The sequence below is a fragment of the Dromiciops gliroides genome, chromosome 2 (assembly GCF_019393635.1).
Source record: "Dromiciops gliroides isolate mDroGli1 chromosome 2, mDroGli1.pri, whole genome shotgun sequence".
NCBI lineage: Eukaryota > Metazoa > Chordata > Mammalia > Microbiotheria > Microbiotheriidae > Dromiciops > Dromiciops gliroides.
The window spans coordinates 434,781,504-434,802,431 of NC_057862.1; the positions used below are offsets into that span (position 1 = coordinate 434,781,504).

The 20,928-nt window shown below is 42.1% G+C and overlaps 2 protein-coding genes across 2 annotated transcripts in view; both read left to right on the top strand.

Annotated features, from left to right (window-relative positions):
- Positions 1–3,076, top strand: part of UAP1L1 (UDP-N-acetylglucosamine pyrophosphorylase 1 like 1) — a 39,458-nt gene extending 36,382 nt beyond the window's left edge. Inside the window, exon 9 of the mRNA XM_043985830.1 lies at positions 1,152–3,076. Coding sequence (XP_043841765.1) covers positions 1,152–1,238 — 87 coding nt within the window. The 3' untranslated portion in view covers positions 1,239–3,076. The remainder of the gene's footprint in view (positions 1–1,151) is intronic.
- Positions 3,077–18,036: 14,960 nt separating this feature from the next.
- Positions 18,037–20,928, top strand: part of MAN1B1 (mannosidase alpha class 1B member 1) — a 36,814-nt gene continuing 33,922 nt past the window's right edge. The window contains exon 1 of the mRNA XM_043983534.1: positions 18,037–18,268. Coding sequence (XP_043839469.1) covers positions 18,140–18,268 — 129 coding nt within the window. The 5' untranslated portion in view covers positions 18,037–18,139. The remainder of the gene's footprint in view (positions 18,269–20,928) is intronic.

A 20,928-nucleotide genomic window follows, 5' to 3' on the forward strand; every position in this document is an offset into this window, starting at 1 on the left:
GTATAGGCTGATTATGGGATCTGAACAAAGCCTGTGCCAAGCCCTAGATTTATTTTTGTCATTGAATAGTGAAAGGACCCCTAATATTTTATGCTATATGAAATGTGACCTCCCTTCCACTTCCTTTGAACAAGAATTTTTTTTCTCAGTTTCCTGAACCACATGGTGTCTTGGTTTCTCTAAGAGATAATCTTGAGTTTGGTTTCTTTTTTTTTTTTTTTTTGCGGGGCAATGGGGGTTAAGTGACTTGCCCAGGGTCACACAGCTAGTAAATGTCAAGTGTCTGAAGCCAGATTTGAACTCAGATACTCCTGAATCCAAGGCCGGTGCTTTATCCACTGTGCCACCTAGCTGCCCCTTGAGTTTGGTTTCTGACCTTTGCCCTAAACACAAACACACAGCCTTGCAATGCTTGGAAGGATGTCAAAAGAAGACTTTGTTGGGGCAGCTAGGTGGCGCAGTGGATAAAGCACTGGCCCTGGATTCAGGAGTACCTGAGTTCAAATGCGGCCTCAGACACTTGACACTTACTAGCTGTGTGACCCTGGGCAAGTCACTTAACCCCAATTGCCCACCAAAAAAAAAAAAAAGACATTGTTAGAGGACTTTGTAAACTTTTGCTTGAGGTTCTTTAAATTGATGCCATTGGTGTCTTACTGGGTTTTATTCTCTATTCTGTCACTACTATAATTCACCTCAAGCAAGTATCTTCCTCGCCCTGAGCCTCAGTTTCTTCATTTGTAATATGAGGAAGCTGGGCTAGATGATCCCAAAGGTCCCTTCCACCTGTGACAGTCTATGATGCTGTGACATTGGACTTGGCTTGTGGGGGCCTCCTTTTTTAACAGAAAGCTCTTCCTTTCCCTTAAGGCTTTCTCTTTCAAGCCTAACCAGGAGAGCTGGGAGGATGTGGTCTGCCTATGAAGTGGCAGTAGGGAAACAGGACAGTAGGATCCAATCTGAAGTCAGTCACTGTGCCAATAAATTCGCTGCCCAATTCAAGTAGCTTCCTGTCAAATCCTGCTGTCTTCCTTGGACTATATGAAGTGTTTCTGAAATCATTCTATGAAGATTCTTGAGATTAGTAAATCACATTGGGGGATACATCTCCGGTTGGGAAAAAAGACATTTCTTTGCCTTTGTTCTTGCAGGGTCTGGAGGCATACCTGAAGGATAAGGATATCCACTCACCTTTCATACTTGATGAAAACAAGGCAAAGCTGCTGGAAAAGGCTTGATTCATTTCAAGACCAAATCAAATCTGTCCTTCGGTCCACCCGGCATGAAATTGGTTTTTGATTTGAATAAGACATGAATATTTTTGGAAGCAGCGCTGCTCAGCCTTGGGCACTAGACTTTAGTAGGAAATATATTTATGATTAAATATAAATGCTAAAATTTATTTTTCCAAGTTCAGTTGGCTTCCATCATCTAGGACTGATTACTTGAGTCCTGTGCTACTGCTTCTCTTGTTGAAACATGGAATAAGTAATATAAAGCTAAAAATCAGATATATATTCCTCTCTCATTCCTGCCTCTTTTTCTCCCTGAGGCTAAAATCTTGCTCTGCTGATCAATTCTGTTGACATTTTTTTATATTTCTGAATGTTTGCTACATTCCTTCAGGCAATCAATGGAGCAGATCCAGGCTCCTAAGAAAGTGCTGGGTCCTAAAGGCAAAATGATACTGTGTTGATGTTATTACTTACTGATGTTAGTTATCATACCTTTCACTAGCTCAGAGGCTGCCCTCTGTCCTTGTACTGGGTTGCAGATTAATTTCATGAATATCACTCTTTGGGTGCATTTGCCCCTGGCTCATGGTGCCTTGTGGGCCAATAGGCCTTCCTCTTTATCTATAAACCGGGGTCAAATGAGAAGACAGCTGCTATTGGCCTGGCTTTGGTTCTCAGCCCAGAAGGAAAATGTCTGGAACATCGAGGAAGCAAGGCCAGTGTCGAGTGAGGGCTCCCACTGCCTAGAAGTCCCTAAAAGCTTTGCAATATCTGGGTTTCATAAGACCTTCTTAGAAATCAAGAAACATTTCTAACTCATTTCTCTTCAGCTATGAAACAGTCAACTGGGTGGATGTTGTTTTTTCCGCCTCTGTGAGCAGGTTCCTGAGCTCTGAAGCAGCTTTGTATCTGGCCTTGTGACCCTGGGCAAATTGTTTGGTGTTCCAGTATTCTGTCTTCTTCCCCTCTAAGTAGGGGATGGTGCTATTTACTACTTGAAGCTGTTGTGAGGAATAAAAAAGAGAATAAACCCTCTACAAACAGCACTATTTAATTACCCTTTCCATTTTTTTCCCTTGCTAAACCTTCCCCTGGTGTTTTGTTCAGTGCCTGATTCCTGCCTGGTGCCTTAGGCTCATTCAGACAGGAGCTAATTACTGCCTTTCCCTTTTCTAATCAATTTACCCAGTGGAAGGAAATCATCACGAATGGAGCAGGTCTTGACTCTCGACTCTGGTGGTTCCGCAAGGGATGGGTGTGAAGGCTTAGCCTAGAAACAGGGAGACAGACAGTGTTAGGAAAGATGAAAGCCCTGTGGGAAGGCCTTTGGAATGCTAGGGAATTTTCAAAATCCCCCTCTCCTTTCCATAACCCTGAGCAAGCTGGGCATTACTAGTAATGAAGCTCCAAAGGAGGCTGGCTACTCTGTGGTTCTCTTTAGAATCCTGGGGTCTGGTAGGGGAAGGGGAAGTCCCTGTGTTCTCTATGCCTGAGGTTCCAGGCTAGCTGCTGTCTCTAAGCCTGGGGCACCTGCGAGCCACATCAGACAAGAGAATACACTCTGGATTGCAGCCATTGTTGAAGCATTCTGGAGAAGGTTGTGTTTTTTGGTTTTGCTGTGGGTTTTTTTGAAATAAGCTTTAATGACAACAAACCTCCAACCCCCAACCCAAATAACTGCATATATCATTTTCTGTATAAATGTGTAAATTCAGTCAATTTCCTGTTATCAACTATGAATCTTTCAAAAAATGTTTTATTCATATGTTTTGTTTTTCTATCACAGCCAAGTGTGAATCTTAAAAAGCAGATTGCTTTATCTCTTGTTTTTATTCTGAACATGCCAGTCTTTGATAATAAAGACAGTGCTATTATTTCTGCCAGAATGCTGTCTGTAGTTTCTGGACTAGAGCGTGCTGGGTGGTGACAGAGAACCTGGGTTGTAGAATTCTTAGTCCTCGATTTAGGTGTGTGTGCCTCCTTTGTTTTTGTTGCTTCCTTCTGCTCGGCAAACTGCTATTCCTTCCAGGATCTAGGGCTCTATCAAACTAAAGGCAGTAGGAGAAAGAGAGCCCACATATGGCATTAGTTGGGCTGAGCGTGAACTTTACCAAGCTGTAGTCATCGATCAGTCATGTAGCTGGAAAGAACCTTTCCAGTATCTGTCCATTACCTCTGCCTCACGTCACAACTGCACTCAAACCTCTTAATTCACATCTCTTTCTTAATACCACTTCATGTTGCTCTCTTAATACCACTTCACATCTGTCTCTCAATTCGGCTTGCTTCTGAACCACGGTTTCCCACGGCAACCAGTTCCAGTTACCTACCTAACCACAGTGTTTTAGAGTGGCTTTGACAGAGAACAGTGGTATAATAGGATGACTCAGAGAAAAGCAGAGACAAATTAATCTGCTTGCTGGAGGAAAAGGTCAAAGGCTTACAAGAATCCTGTCTATATGGGAAAGTAGGTCAAAAAAAGAAAAGAAGAGCTTTTATGATTGAAATTAACCTAAACCAGTGTGCCAAGATGTGATCACAAAAGGCAGGAACTGAAAGCTAACAGGAATAAGATAAAATGGTGGAATTATATGGTAAGGAACATTTTGGGATAGTTCTTGGAAAAAGACTTTGGGAAAGCTGTGATATGGTGGGAAAGGCATTTGGTTTTGAATCTGGGCTCTGGTTCTTAACTAGATGTATGAACTTGGTTAGTAACTTAGCCTTTGAATTTCAGGTATCTCATCTGTAAAAGGAGTTTAATAATACTTTCCCTGAGTATTCTACAGGGTTTTCTTGAGGATCAAATGAGATAATTTTGTAAAGCACTTTGTAAATGATGAAGTGTTACATAAAATGGCAAATTACCACATTTAGTGTTATCACTAAGAGGGAAACTAGAGCTCCTGGCTTGGAGTCAATAGGGCCTGAGTTCAATTCTGACTTTACATACTTACTGGCTGTGTGATTCTGGACAAGGCACTTAACTTTGCCTCCATTTCTTGTCTATAAAATTAGCTGGAGAAGGAAATGGGAAACCAATCCAGTATCTCTGCCAAGAAAACCCCAAATGGGCTCATGGAGAGTCAGACACAACTGAATCTACTCATCATCAACAACAGCAAGAGGGAAAATTGCAGGTGTGATCCCAGCATTGCCCTGGGAGAGAGGTGCTTGAACAAGATAATAATCAACTAGCCCTAGGAAGTAAGCTTCGACCCTGGAAGAAGATGGCTGTGGGGCTGTACCATGATCCTGGAACATACAATTCTATATGATTCCTAGTGAGAGAATAGTTTATGATGTTTTAACGTAACATGGAAATATTACTTGAAATCAACATATTCTCTGCAAGCAGTCTTTACGATCTTAATTTGGTTTCCCAGGTAGGTCTCCTTGCCTCAGAGGAGACCCTGGTAACATGAGAAACAGAAGGGAAACCCTTTGGGCATCCACAGTGCTTGCTGTAGGAGCACCCCGACTTGGATTTGGTCCAATATTAAAGGCGATGGCAAATCATCACTTTCTTTTGCTCTTAAGATGTATACTGCAGAGGAATTCTCCCAGTTTAACTTGTGTCTAAATTTCCACAGATGTGGGCAGAAGCAACCCCCAGATCACTTATTTATTTATTTACTTATTTGTTTGTTTATTTTTAGTGAGGCAATTGGGGTTAAGTGACTTGCCCAGGGTCACACAGCTAGTAAGTGTTAAGTGTCTGAGGCCAGATTTGAACTCAGGTACTCCTGACTCCAGGGCCGGTGCTCTATCCACTGCACCATCTAGCTGCCCCCCCCCCCAGATCACTTACAAACATTCAAGCTAAGTAAGAGGTACAAGAAGGTATTTACAGGTTCCACCAAACCAAAAAAACCCAACCCAACATTTCTTCCTCTTTTGTGGGGTATCTCTTTAACAATCTTAAAGTCCTTTGATTCATAGCAGTGCCCTATTGTCTGGATTTTCCTTGGGAAGTAAACTTGGTATTGCTAAATAGGTAACTTCTGGACCGATACCATTCAAATAACACATGATAAGGATACAGGGCAAGGTCTAAATCCTTTGTTCCCTCCATTTCATGGCTTTTGTCCTATAGGGCTGCTCCCCTTAGTCCCATGAGCCAAATGCATGATCAGAAAATTCACCTTTCAATAGAAAGCCAGATCCTTGAACTCTCACACTTGGGGTTACTCCTAAGGTAACCCCAAGTTTGTTGCTGTCCAAGAAATACCCTGTCTTTTGCTAAAAGACTAGGTTCCAAATTTTCTTTGGTTAGAAGGCTGGATTTGGAGACTTGATTTGAGGCCTATACTAGAGGGGCACCTTTCACAAACTCTTACCAATTGTCTACATGGTTCCTTTGTCCACAACAGAGATGTAGTTGAGAGGTTATGCACTGCCTCTTTAAGACAGGGACCAGGAATTTGACTTAGCCTGAGAGAATAGTTCCTACACAATGGGTGAGCACTTGACTCCTCAGCCATGTTCCTCTAGGAGCTCTTGATACTTCACTACTGCCCTGGATGTTATCTTCTGGTACTAGGAGTTTGGAAGGTTTGTTAGCCCTGTGGATCAGGAATTCTCTTGAGCCATAATAGTCTAAGCTTAAGCATGTGTAATTTTCCATGGGCTTCTGCCCCACAATGGTTCTGGAATAGAGATGGGAGGAGAGGAATCTCAATCCCTTCCCCCAATTCTCTAGAAGAAAACCCAGCATTAAAAAAATGGTTTCTGTCCCACAACACTGAATATCATCGTGTAGGCAATCTTAATCACTGAAACATTTTCCAGGAGGTGCCAAAGGGCAACACCACCTCCACAGGAGGTGATAATCATATCTAAACAAAGGTTCACCTCTCTGTAAGCTCATCAAATTGATTAGAGAAGTCCCTTGATCAATCCTTAATATTAATCAGCCAGAGGCCACAATTACAAAGGCACTTGATGAAATGGCATACAAAGAAAAATAGCAATTAAACTTTTCTGCATAAACCTGAGAGAATTTTCTGCAAATATAGCTACCATAAGTGGAAAGCAGACTATTTGTATATGTGGACCCAGGGACCAACAATGGCAGAAATAGACACGTAGGGAACCTGTGGCCAGGGTACATACAACGTGGAGTGGCAACTCACCTCAGATGTTGTAAGTCTAGAAATATCTTCTGGTGGTATAATCATCCTATCTCATTAGCCTGCTCTCCATGGTGGCTATCATATCCTGCTGCTGCTTCTTTTTTTTTTTTTTTAAGATTTTTTTTTGGGGGGGGCAGGGCAATGAGGGTCAAGTGACTTGCCCAGGGTCACACAGCTAGCAAGTATCAAGTGTCTGAGGTGGATTTGAACTCAGGTCCTCCTGAATCCAGGGCCAGTGCTTTATCCACTGTGCCACCCAGCTGCCCCCCCCCTTCTGCTGCTTCTTAACCTCTTTATGATGGTGTGTGTGTGTGTGTGTGTGTCTGTCTGTCTGTCTGTCTGTCTGTCTCTGTATCTCTCTGTCTTTCTCTCCCCCTAGTGACATTTTGGGTTTTATATCACCTTAAATTTCAAATATATCCCTCTTCCTCCCCTACCCAGAGACCTATCCTTTCTAACGAAGAATAAGAAAAAAGAAAGAAAAAAAACCTATTCAACAAAACTAACCCAACACATCCACCTGGTCTGACAGTATATGCAGTATTCCACACCCATAGAACCCCTGCCCCATATCTTTATTTTTTTTTTACAAACTGTAATATTTATTAAATTACAAATTTTGTAGCAAAAATATATATGATATAAATATATCCCATATCTTAAAGAGGAAGATGTTTTTCCTCATCTCTAATGCCAACCTTGATTATAATTACTTATAATTACACATCATTCAGTTTTGATTTTGTTTCTTCCAAGTATATTGAGACATTTTCCCCCTCATTCTGCTTATTTCTCTGTGCATCAATTTATATTTTTAATCTTAAGAGTATTTTATTTTTTCCAGTTACATGTAAAGATAGTTTTCAACATTCATTTTTATAAGATTTTGAGTTCCAGATTTTTCTCCTTCCTTCCCTTCCTTCCCTTTTTCCCAAGACAATAAACAATCTCATATAGGTGATATATGTACAGTCACATTAAACATATTTTCATTTTAGTCATGTTGTAAAGGAAGAATCAGAACAGAAGGAGAAAACCTCAAAAAAGAAAAAAAACAACAAAAGTAAAAATAGTACTTTCATCAATTTATATAAGCCTTCCTTGATTCTCTGAATTAATCTTTGTCATTCTGTATGGTACAGTAATTATTCCATTACATTCACTGACCACAATTTGTTTAGTTATTTTCCAGTCACTGGGGAATGTCCCTACTTCATTTCCAATTCTTTGTTATCACAAGAAACACCACTATGAATACTTTTTGTCTTTGATACCTTTTTCTTTGTGTTCTGCCTTCCTTGGGGTAAATGCCTAGGAGTGGGATCTGTAGGTCCAGGGATATGGACATCTTTAATCACTTTTAAAAGCATAATTCCTAATCATTTTCCAGAATGATAGGCCAATTCACAAATCTCCCAAGGGTCTCTTAGGGTGCCTTTCAGCAGCCTTTCCATCTTTTGTTATCATTTCCAATTTTTTGAGTGTGAAACCTCAGAGATATTTTGAATTGCATTTTTTTAAATTACTAATGATTTGGAGAAATTTTTCATATGGTTGTTAATAGTTTATAATTCTATTTTTAATATTGTTCATATCCTTTGTGCTGATCTGTTCTTGCTGCTGCCACCTGCTGGTATTTAGTTGAGATGTTACTTATCTTTAGCAGGACTAAGTTATGCCAACTCTCTTTTAGTTTAGACTCCAAGTCTAAGTTTTAGGGTTTGTTTGTTGTTGTTGTTGTTTGGTGAGGAATGTAGACCTTCACATACCCTACCATCAGAATAGGAAAAAAACATCAACAGCTTCTCACTTCACAAAAAGAGAGATCTATCAGTTTTCAGAATCATATGTTACTTTTCTTTCAATAGGGAAAAAAAGTCTTAAATGTCAAGGGCCAAACTCTCTTAGAACCAACCAATTAGAGACTTCAGACATTTGATCTGCCTTTGAACTTTTTCTTTCTATAGTCAATGACTCCATTTCCTTTCTTCAAACTCCTTTCATAACTCTGCGGTCTGGCTTCCCAACCCATCAATCAACTGAAATTGTTCTTTCCAAAGTTACTAATTGTCTCTCTCTCTCTTTTTTTTTTTACTGAGGCAATTGGGGTTAAGTGACTTGCCCAGGGTCACACAGCTAGTAAGTGTTAAGTGTCTGAGGCTGGATTTGAACTCAGGTACTCCTGACTCCAGGGCCAGTGCTCTATCCACTGCGCCACCTAGCTGCCCCACTAATTGTCTCTTAATTGCCAAATCTAATGGCCTTTTCTCAACACTTATTCTTCTTGACCTCTCTTTGTAGTCTTTGACAGTGATGATCACCCTTTTCTACCAGATACTCTCTTCTCTCTAGGTTTTCATGATACTTCTATTTTCTCATTTTCTTACCCATCAGTCCCTTCTCAATTGATTTTGCTGGTTCTTCATCCAAATCATACCTGTTTTATCCAAAGGATTGTCCTCCAAGGTCCTGTCCTGGTCCCTCAGTTTTTCTTCCTCTGTACTATTTTACTTATTGATTTCATCAGCTCCCATAGTTCAGCTGTAGTTTTATACAGATGACTCTCAGATTTACTTGTCTAGCCATAACCTCTTTCATTGACCTTACATTCCAACTCCCTATTAGACATTTCAAACTGGATGTTCCATAACCATCTTAAACTCAACACGTCCAAAACTGAGCTTATTATTTTTCCTCCCAAGCACTCTGCTCTTATCTTCCCTATTAGTTTTGAGGGTACCACCGTACTCTTGGTCATCTAGGCTCTCAACATAAGTGTCATCTTTATCTCCTTACTCTCTCACTCTATATCCAATAAATTGCCAATGCCTGTTATTTCTCTCTCTCAACATCAAATGTGAAACCTCTTCTCTCTTGTTTTTTGTTTTTGTTTTTGAAACCTCTTCTCTCTTGACACTGTTACCATCCTTGTCCAACTTCATAGTTGGACTATTGCAATGGCCTGTTGTTTAGTCTTCCTGTCTCAAATCTCTCCTCACTACATTCCATCTGAGGTTATCAAATTTATCTTCCTAAAGCACAGGTCATTTCTTCTATTTAATCAACTCCAGTGGTTTCCTATTGTCTCCACTATCAAATATGAAATCCTCTGTTTGGCATTTAAAGCCTTTCATAATCCACCCCCTTTTTGCCTTTCCAGTTTCCTTATACCTTACTACCCCTGCTCCCCCGCTCCAACATATTCTGAGAACCAGGGACACTGGCTTCTTTGTTGTTCCTTAAATAATGTTCCATCTTCTGACTCATGACTCCAGGCATTTTCCCTGACTTCCTTCAAGTCTCAGCTAAAGTCCCATATTCTGCAAGAAGCCTTTCTGGATCCCCTTTAATGCTAGAGGCTTCCTTCTGTTGATTAGCTCAATTTATACTTTATATTTTATTTGTACATAGTTGTTTGCATGTTGTCTTTCCTCCATTGGAATGTGAGCTCCTTGACTGCAGGCATTAACTTTTACCTTTACTTTGCATCTCCAATGCTTAACACAGTCCCTGGCACATAGTAGTTACTTCACAAATTCTTGTTGACTTTTCATCCTGCTAGTAGGATTCATGTCATTGTCCCAAGCCTTTGGCTGACTTAAGGTTAGAAAATACTGATGGCTCTTGTTTACTTTGTGATTGCCAACCTGCATCCGTTCAATAATTTCTGGACCTATCATCTAGCAAAATATAAAGAACCATTTGAATCTGAGGTGCTGCTGTTTTTCTCAGCTCTCCACAGTCTTTTGGGTTACCTATACAAATAGAAGGAAGAAGATGGATACAGAAACAAAAACCAGATGGAGTCTCTCTGAAGCTGTCTCCTCCACTTTAATATTTTGTTCCAAATTCCTGCCTTTATTATGTTTATGTGTTTTTGTGACTCTTTGTGATCCCTTTTGGGATTTTCTTGGCAGAGATACTGGAGTGGTTTGCTATTTCCTTCTCCAGCTCATTTTACAGATGAAGACACTGAGGCAAACAGGGTGAAGTGACTTGCCCAGGGTCACATAGCTACTAAGTGTCTGAGGCTAGATTTGAATTCAGGAAGATAGGTCTTCCTGACTCTAAGCCTGACACTCTATCCACTATACCAAAGCTTCTTAAACTGTGGGTTGTGACCCCATATAGGGTCGAGTAACAATGTGGGGGTTGCAAAATAAATTGACAATAGTAAAAGATTATGTATACCTATTTTATATACCTATATACCTGGGCCTGAGTAAAAATTTCTCAGGTGAAAAAGGGCCTCACAAAAATATCTGCCTGTCTCTTGCTCAAGGACAAAGGTATCTCAGAGAGCCATGGCTCTGTGCCATGTCTTCTCCCCATGAGAAGTCCAAGGACTTCTCTCTTGGTTTCCTTTCCCTAGCACCTAAATAAACTATTATTTTACTCTAATTGGAACGAAAAGAAAAGAAAAAGGGTCTGGAATAGAAAAACTTTAAGCCTTGCACTATACCACCTACCTGCCCAGATTATGTTTATGTGCATGCCTGCTAATCTTTGAACTGCCCTACATTGAAACTGGTTATCTTGTTTAAATTGTATGTAAATATTATCCAGATCCTTGTAAGTCCTTCTGCTTGGTTGAATCAGTTTGGCTTGAACTGCTGGGATAATTTAGTGTCTGGACTCTTCATCAGAAGTGCAAGTGGGCTGAGCATCATCCTAACCCCAGTGTGAGGGTACTTTGGAGATTGTTAGAATTTAAAATGACTAGCACTTTGGAATGACCAAAACCAAGATGAGTCTCCAAGGTCCTTTCCAGCTGAAACATTCATTCTGTGAATTTATGATTCTATAGAGCTCTAAAACATCAGGTCTGGGAAGATCATTAGTTAAGTTAAACCAAACCACCGCCTAAATAAAACGTGAGAAGTTGGGTAAAGCTAATCTCAGTGTAACAGTTGTTTTTATAATGCCAGTAATATGACCAGAGAGGGATCCTTTTGTACTGCTGTGTTTTCTTTTTCTTTCTTTCTTCCTTTTCCTTCCTTTCTTTCTTTCTTTCTCTCTCTCTTTCTTTCTTTCTTTCTTTCTTTCTTTCTTTCTTTCTTTCTTTCTTTCTTTCTTTCTTTCTTTCTTTCTTTCTTTCTTTCTATCTTTCTTTTTTGTGATGCAATTGGGGCTAAGTGACTTGCCCAGGGTCACATAGCTAGTGTCAAGTGTCTGAGGCTGGATTTGAACTCAGGTCCTCCTGAATCTAGGGCCAGTGCTTTATCCACTGTGCCACCTAGCTGCCCCATTGCTGTGTTTTCTGAAAAGAATATAAAGATAAATAATACTGACCCTCTGTCCTCAAGGATGCCATAGACTAGACTTTTGGTGAGCTCCGAGCTGTCCTCCTGTAAGGAAGGGTATAAAGCAGAATAGGGAAAATGGGGCAGGGTCTGTGGGCTTGAATTTCTGAGAGGGTCTTAGGGCAGAACACCTTTGGTGGAGGATAGGATCATAGAAGTGAAAGGGACTATCCAAACATTAAAAAACCTTTTTAGTAAAACTTAAAATATTAAGAAATAATATTTTCCTCTGAAGCCTTTTCCAGATTCCTGGGAAAAGTCCCTTGGAAAGGTGGGATAGGCCAGAACAAAAGGGAAAAAAGGAAAGCTCTTTATAAAGTGAATAGATAAATAATGATAACCAAATTTAACTCCCAGTCATTCATTTCTTTGCCCCTCCCACTCCCCCCACCCCATGAAGTGATTGATTCTAGGATCCACCTTTCTCCAGAGGAAAGATTTAAACAATATTGGTTACATCAATTAGTTTAATTACTTGAGCTAAAATAGTGTGGTATGAGAGGGAATTAGAGAGTGACTTAGTTGCTCAATTCTGAAATGTGAACTCAAAACGTATTTGTAAGATATTCTTTCCTTGTTCAAGATTCCTGTTATGTGAAATTTTCTTGGGGCAATACCTCATCAGATTGATGTAGGAAGCAAAAAAGGGGTTAACAGAAAAACCTAAGACCAAAGCTCTAATTCAGATATGAGTTCTAAGAGGGATTCAGACCCCAATTAATGGATAACTTACAAGTCTGGATGCTAAATTCTCTTACCCACATAAATCAGTACCCATAATGGGAACATAGGGAGGCAGGCCATGAAGATCTTAGGTTATAAAATACATTGACAGGCTATAGAAACTCAGACTAGCAATAATGATAAATGAAGATATTTTGAAAACTGGGCATGGGAATCAGAAAGAGACATGTGCAGAAAAGGCCAAATGTGTCCTCAGATTCACCTTATGACATGTAAACCCCCAAAACACACCTCCACAGAAAAGGTACCCTCCTCAGGGTTGACTTAAGCCCCCAGGAACTCCAAATTACGATAGGCCCTCCCCTGTACCTCCCTAAGGTGTAGATTATTATAATGAGACTGATAATCAATTTATCCATACTATAAATATAACTTTCTATCTTTCCTTATTTGAGAGACACCTTTCTATATTTCTTTTGGTTCTCTCCCTGTGGTCAACAGTCTTTCAATAAAACTTGGGAAACTGAGTTACTGAGTCTTGTAATTCTTTTGGGACGCCTCAAGATCAATTTGACCACCCTAAATTCAGCCCACATCAAGATCACACTGGGGACTATACCAGTTTGGACATCTTTCTAGTCTAAAAATGGCTTGGATATAGATTAATGTTAAAACAAACTAAAACTTGTTTTGGGGTGAACTTGAGCCTAAATCTCAGAGTATAGCATCAGTATTAAGTTTTGGGCCATATGGATCTGTAACATGGGAATTTATCCAAGTCCTCCAAGCTAACTCCCAGTGTATGGCATCTCTCTCTTTTTTTTTTGGTGAGGCAATTGGGGTTAAGTGACTTGCCCAGGGTCACACAGCTAGCAAGTGTTAAGTGTCTGAAGCCGGATTTGAACTCAGGTATTCCTGACTCCAGGGCTGGTGCTCTATCCACTGCACCACCTAGCTGCCCCTGTATGGCATCTCTTTTTTTTTTTTTTTTTTTTTAGTGAGGCAATTGGGGTTAAGTGACTTGCCCAGGGTCACACAGCCAGTAAGTGTTAAGTGTCTGAGGCCGGATTTGAACCCAGGTACTCCTGACTCCAGGGCTGGTGCTCTATCCACTGTACCACCTAGCTGCCCCTGTATGGCATCTCTTAAGGAATAAATTACCTAAGTTTTCTTCCTAAAGGACATATTGGGAGGCAGCGTGGTACAACAGAAGAATGAATGCTGAACTTGGAATTAGCAGATCTAAGTTTGGTGATGTGGACTGAAAATAGGGTCAACGTGAATCATCCCAAAAGAATTACAAGACTCAGTGACTCAGTTTCCCAAGTTTTATTGCAATACCTGTGGGTGACCATAGGGAGAGAACCAGAATAGTGGAAAGGTATCTCCCGAATAGTGAAAAAAAAGACAGTTATATTTATAGTATAGATAAATTGATTTATCAGTCTCATTATAATAATCTCCACCTTTGGGAGGTACAGGGGAGGGCTTATCCTAATTTGGAGTAGCTGGGGTCCTAAGCCAACCCCCGAGGCGGGTACCTTTTTCAGTTGAGGTGTGTTTTGGGGGTTTACACATCATAAGGTGAATCTGGGGACAAATTTGGCCTTTTCTGCGCATGTCTCTTTCTGTTTCCCATGGCTAGTTTCAAAACATATTAATTTTTCATTTCTGGTCTAAGCTTCTATAGTCTTGTCAATTCCTTTATTGTTATAGTTTTCAGGTCTCCTTGGCCTAGCTCCCTCTGTTCCTGTTATGGGTACTGATCACTGTGGGTAAGAGAACCTAGCATCCTCACTTGTAAGCTATCCATTAATTGGGGTCTAACTCCCTTTTGGAGCTAATATCTGAATTAGCGCTTGGATCTTAGGTTTTTCTGTTAACCCCTTTTTTTGCCTCCTGCATCAAGTTCAAATCCTGGTTCTCGCTCAACCTCTCTGCATAAAATGAAGAGGGTTCAACAGGATGACATTCAAGGTCCTTTCTGCTACTAAATCTATGATCCTAAGTAGGAAGGCCTATGATTTATGTGTTGTCTCCCCTGATAAGAATGTGAGCTACTTATGGACAGGGACTGTTTAGTTTTTTCCTATATCTTCAGTGCTAAGCACATTTATAAACAACATTTATGTCATAATAAGTTTAATATAAAATATTATGGGGGGACAGCTAGGTGGCACAGTAGATAGAGCACCGGCCCTGGAGTCAGGAGTACCTGAGTTCAAATCCGGCCTCAGACACTTAACACTTACTAGCTGTGTGACCCTGGGGCAAGTCACTTAACCCCAACTGCCTCACTTAAAAAAAAAAGTTAGAGGGGAAATTGGTGGGGGTTTGGGGTAGGAGTTCTTAGAAATTCCTCTTTAAAGAATTATATCCTCTTGCACACAAATCCAATTAGAATAAAATAATATTTTATTTAGGTGCTAGGGAAAGGAAACCAAGAAAGTCTTTGAACTTCTCATGGGGAGAAGGCATGGCACAGAGGTGTGGTTCTTTGAGATACCTATCTCTGGGAGCAGAAGACAGGCAAATACTTTTATAGAGGACCAATGGTGGTCTGATGGGGTGATCATCTGACTGTGGAAAATTGCCTTATTGGGGGAGGACCATTTCCAACTGGTGGTGGATGGGGGAAGTTGGGTGAAAGAGAGTGTTGATCTCTCAAGCCATCTCTGTCCCCCTCATGCCACAAAGGCAGCAGCAGCCACACCTAATCTTATCTCCCCGTGGGGCAGGGAGACTGGAATGAAGGGTGGTGGTCCTGGAGCTAACTCAGTCCAGATCAGGTGCTGCTTATCTCTTTTGATGTGTCTGTCCTTTGGTTTAGTTTCTCAAGGAGGTTACTTGATTTCCTCCAGAAAACTTCTGAGGTACCCAGGCCCATAACATAACATAAGTGATTAATAAATTATTTTTCATTCATTCATTCATCATCTTGAACACACAGTTGTATACAAACAGGACCTACCAAACTGGGAAGGTTTTGTGCATAGGCCAGGGATACTGAATTTGTCTATGATCTGAGGATCAAGCCAAACTAAGGGCAAGGAGGTTATTAATAGAAGGGTAAAAAGTGATGATTTTTTTCTTTAATACAGCAATTCACAAAATTCTACCCAAGACATGGAAGGAATAATAATTTTGTTGTTGTTTTCATTCAGTTATGTCTGACTCTTTGTGACTCTATTTGGTGTTTTCTTGGCCAAGATACTGAAGTGGTTTGCCATTTCCTTCTCTAGCTCGTTTTACAGAGGAGGAAACCAAGGCAAACTGGGTTAGGTGACTTGTCCAGGGTCATGCAGCTAGTGTCTGAGGTTAGATTTGAACTCAGGAAGATGAAACTTCCTGATTCCAGGCCTAGCACTTTTTATCTACTTCGCCAAAATAGCTCACACTCATTTAGTGATTTAAATTTGTAAAGGGCTTTATGTACATCATTTGCTTCTCACAACATCCCTGGGAGTTAGGTGTTATTATTATTATTCCCATTTTGTAGGTGAAGAAACTGAGGTTGACAGAGTTTAAGTGACTTGCCCAAGGTTATACAGTAGCAGTGGTATAATTCAGATGTCTTCCTTAGTCCTAGTCTAATACACTATGCACTTTGCCACTGCTTATAGAGTACCCAACAATAGAGAAATGTTACCTCATTGTAAATTGAGGGAGAGGTCCCCTATTCTGGGTGGGAGGAGCAAGCTCATATCCCACACCCAGTCCAAGGTACAGATTTTTATAGACCTGCATCACATCTTCAGGGCCTGAGATTTTCTAGATTTGGAGAGGTTTCAGATTTGTAGAAGGGACTTAGAGATCATCTAGTCAAACTTTTTCAATTTACAGATAGGGAAACTGAGGCTTAGAGGCTAACTTATGTTGTTCACAGTTATACAGAGACTGAGTGAGGCTGGTGACTTTGCATAGCCCTTCTTCACTCAAATCCAATTCACCACAAGTCATGACATTACCCTGATGTCATGGCCTCTTCGAGAACAAAGGCCAAACAACAACAACAACAACAACAACAACAACAGAGAGACTTGGGAACCATTCTTTAGTCTCCTAAATCCAGATCCAATGTTCTTTCCTCTACACCATGCTGTTTCCCATCTAGACTTCCCTTAGTGATTCTCATTAGCTATGGATTCAACTATTATCTCTATGTCTATGATTCTTAGATCTATTTATCCAGCCCTAATTTCTCTCTAAACTTCCACTTTAGCATCTCCAATCACTTATTGGACATTTTGAATTGGATGTTCTGTAGATCGCTTCAATTCAACATATCCAAAATTGAACTCTTCCATCTTTCCCCCAAAATCTTCTTAATGTCCCTATTACTGTTGAGGGTACCACCATCCTCCCAGCCACCCAGAATGGGAAACTAGGTATCATTCTCAAATCCTCACTCTTGTTGTCCACATAGTCAATCCATTATCAAGTCCTATTGTTTCTAATATGTAACATTTCTCACCCCCACCTGCCTCAAGTCTCTCCCACTCCAGTCCTCTTCCATTCCGGTGTCAAAGTGATCTTTTTTTTTTTTTTGCGAGGCAATTGGGGTTAAGTGACTTGCCTAGGGTCACACAGCTAGTAAGTGTCAAGTGTCTGAGGCTGGATTTGAACTCAGGTCCTCCTGAATCCAGGACCAGTGTTCTATCCACTATGCCACCTAGCTGCCCTTCAAAGTGATCTTCTTAAAGCCTTGGTCTGACCATGCCACCCATTTACTCAAACTGCAGTGGCTCCCCAGTGCTTCTAGAATCAAATATCAAATCCACTGTTTGGCTTTTAAAGCCCAACATAACCTGGCTCTTGCTACATTTCCAGTCTTCTTACACCCTTAAATCCCATGCACTCTTCAACATCGGCCTCCCCGCCATTCCTTGAATGACACACTTCCTCTCCAACTCTTGGCTGTTTTCTCTGTCTGTCCCCCAACAATGTTCTCCATGCTCATGTCCACCTCCTGGTTTCCCTGGCTTCCTTCAAGCCTAAGCCAAAGTCCCACTTTATACGGGAAACCTCTCCAGTTCTCTTAATCCCCGTACCCTTCCTCTGAGACTACCCCCGATTTTTTCTGTGCCTTGTTTGTACATAGTTGTTCTCATGTTGTTTCCCTCCTCAGACTGTGCGTTCCTTGAGGGCAGGGTGGTGGGTTTTTGCTGTTGTTTTGTTTTAAATCCCCAGCACTCAGCACAGTGCTTGGCACAGCCTAGATGCTTGTTGACATGTTGCCCTAGTAAGGGACTGAGCTTCGGACAGAGAATTCAGCTATCTATTTTTCAGGCTGGGTCAGGGATAGTTTTCTTTCTCTGGGCTTTAGTTATTCCAACTGTAAAATGGATGGGTGAGGTTAGCCTTAAGGATCACTAAAATCATGTCAGCTCTAACATACTGTGGTTTTCTCTTGTTCACTCTTCCGCCAAACTTGTCCACCTCCACCCAGACGGGTGTACTTAGACATGGATGACTGCTTGTCTGATCCAGGGATGGGGGCGGGTTTTAGCTTCAGGTACTTCCGGTACCTGCTTCTCGCTCCCTTCCTATGGCTACTGCCATAGAGTGCAGGTGGGCTAGAGCTGTCATTATGGAGTTGCCCCGGAAGTTTCCGCGCGCCCCCGGATGTGACCTCTGCTGCGCGGGTTTGGGCGGTGACAGCTGGCGGCGGCATCGCGGCTATGGCGGTTGGCGGTGGGCGGCGCGGAGGCGGTGAGCTCGAGATTGCTCCCAGCCGGTCTTCCTGACGTGTCTCGGCCGCTAGCTCGGGCCGGCCGCTGCCATGTACCCGCCGTCGCCGAGGCAAGACTTCTTTGCGGTGACTCTGAACTTGGGGGAGCGGTCCCAGGGCGGCGGTGACAGTGGCAGCGGCGGGAGCAAGTACTGGAGGCGGCGGCGCCTCTGCTGGCGGGTGAGGCCCGGGCCAGAGGCCGCGGCGGGACCGGGGAACCCGGACACGGAAGAAGGGCCCGGGAGACGGAGCCACAGCTGCTTCGGCAGGGGCTGGGGAGGGCCTGGAGTGGGCCCAGGGGCGTAGAGAGGGAAGAAGGGACTAGGGACCCCCATTGGGGACGAGGCAACAGGGAGGACCTAGGAACCTGGGGTGACTCTGTGGTGTTGGGGGCCAGGGGAGGGGGAAAAGCAGCTAGGGTCCTGGGGAGTGGGCAACGCGGGCAGCAGCGGGTCTGAGGAAGACCTGGAGTCGGGGCACGGGGAGGGAAGAGGGAGCAAGGATCCTGGCCTTGAGGGGGGTAGGTGTGAGTAAAGAGTTTCTGCGAGCTGGTGAGAATGGGACCCTGGGTTGGGGGCACTATGCTAAACAAGGAGGGCTTGCTGGTGGCTGAAGGATATGGAGGGGTCAGATTAAAAGATGGAGAAATAAAGTTCCAGTTGGTGAATAAGGCTGGGGATCAAGTTGGGGTTGGGAACTGACCTGGGCATTTCTTACAGGTAAAGCCTGAGGCATAGGTGAGGTCGGAGAGTGAGGCCTGAGACAGAGCTACAGAGCTGGTGAGGCTGGCCTAGGATGAGAGGGCTAGGAGAGTAAAGGAACAGGTGGTAAGAGTGAGGAAAGAACTATAGTCCAGTCCTGGTTCTGGGGCAACAGCGGGGCTGGGGAGGACCCAAAGTAGTCATAGGGTTGGGGCCATGGAGAAGGAAGAAGGGATTAAGGACCTGGGGGACAAGTGGGGGGATCGAGGGGTTTTGATTCTGAACAAGTTCCTTAACCTCTTTGAACCTGTTTCTTAATTTATGAAATAGGGACAATAACATTTAGGCATAAAACTATGTGGATTTGAGTTTTTATTGTCATTTTGAGGAAAGACTAGAATCTTGGTAGATTGGAGGATTGATCGGTGGAAGACAGTGAACTACTGAGGGGTGTTGGAAGGACAGTAAATTCTTGACTGTATGAAGTGGGAGAGTTGAAAGTGGGGACAGGCCAGGGTGCTGTGTGGGGAGGGAAGGAGTCAAGAAAGAACAGAAAGCTGTATGTAGTAGAAGACAGGGATATCTAATCTAGTTCAATAAATAGTAATGTTTGTTCTATTCTCTTTTTACTGCCCTCATGGTCAGTTATACTGTCAACTTACCCACTCCTTTGAGACCTACCAAAAGGTGGACTTCTTAGGGGAATCACCAAGGAATTGTACCTTCTCCAGGAAAGATGGGGAATTTGCTGTCCCACCACATATAACACATACTTGGGGGGAAGCAGGATATAAAATACATAATACAGAGATAGCTAGAGAGTAAGATTAGATAAAGCATGGAAAAGAAGACAAAATGTTCTTTTTTTTTTTTGGTGAGGCAGTTGGGGTTAAGTGACTTGCCCAGAGTCACACAGCTAGTGTCATGTGTCTGAGGTCGGATTTGAACTCAGGGCCTCCTGAATCCAAGGTGGGTGCTTTATCCATTGCACCACCTAGCTGCCCCAGACAAAATATCTTCTAAGAAAATTATTGCATGAATACAGCAAGGAACTATTGCCTGTAGTAGATTGGTAGTGTTTGATTGTACCATTGATTAGTAAACAGAGTGCTGGACTTGGAGACTGTGAGATCTTAATTTGTTTTTTTGAATTTTTTTTTTTGGTGGGGCAGTGAGGGTTAAGTGACTTGCCCAGGGTCACACAGCTAGGTTAATTTGAAATAAAATTCAGACATTTACTAGTGCTGTGATCTGGACAAAGTATGTCATCTGTCTCCGAACCTAAGGATTCTTATTTTTATTCGAGGGAATAACAACACCTACCTTACAAGGTTATGCTGAGGATCAAATGAAATGAATGTAAAACACTTTGCAAACATCACAGTACCATATATGTGGTAGTTGCTAATTATTATTGGTAGTAGTAGCAGCAGTAGCAGGGCAGGGGTAGTAGTATTAGTAATATAAGTGGCAGTAACAATAGCAAGAATAGTAAAAATAATGACGACCCTAAGTACGGGAAGGGTCGGTCCCTTCCTATACTTAGTTACTGTTGTGGCCTACTGGTAAGATTAGTAACCACTGGGAAGAACTGATGTTGGTGATAGGGGTCGAGAGAGAAACAGTACTGGACTTGGGCCTGTTGAGAGATGGGACCTGGCCAGGCAGAAAAGGGGCCCCAGGGTGATATGAGTGGAAAGAAGAGGAAATTCAAAGAATGCATTTGTCAGAGGATTGGACCAAGACCAGTTACACAGAAGAAATGAAGTAGCATTGAGTTTGGTGGGTAAAAGGGAAATTGTTTATGTTCTAGGTTAGGAGAAGCCAAACCTAATTTTTTTCCCCCCACAAACCTAATTTTCTACCCCCTTCTTCCTCCTTCAGTGCCCTTAAAGACTAGGATTAGGATTGAGGTATATTTGCTTTTCAGGGGACAGGGACATTTTCTTGTTCTCTCTGACATTGCTGCCCCACCTATAAGAGCAAGATAGCTGGTGGGGAGTCATTGGTATCAGGAATTCTATCATTTCTACTGGGCTGTGCTCCTTTGCCACCTGTGACCCTGCTACTTAAAGTTGAGTGCTGACAGACAAACCTGTCTCTGAACTGATGCCCACAGTAGCATCCAGCCACATTTCT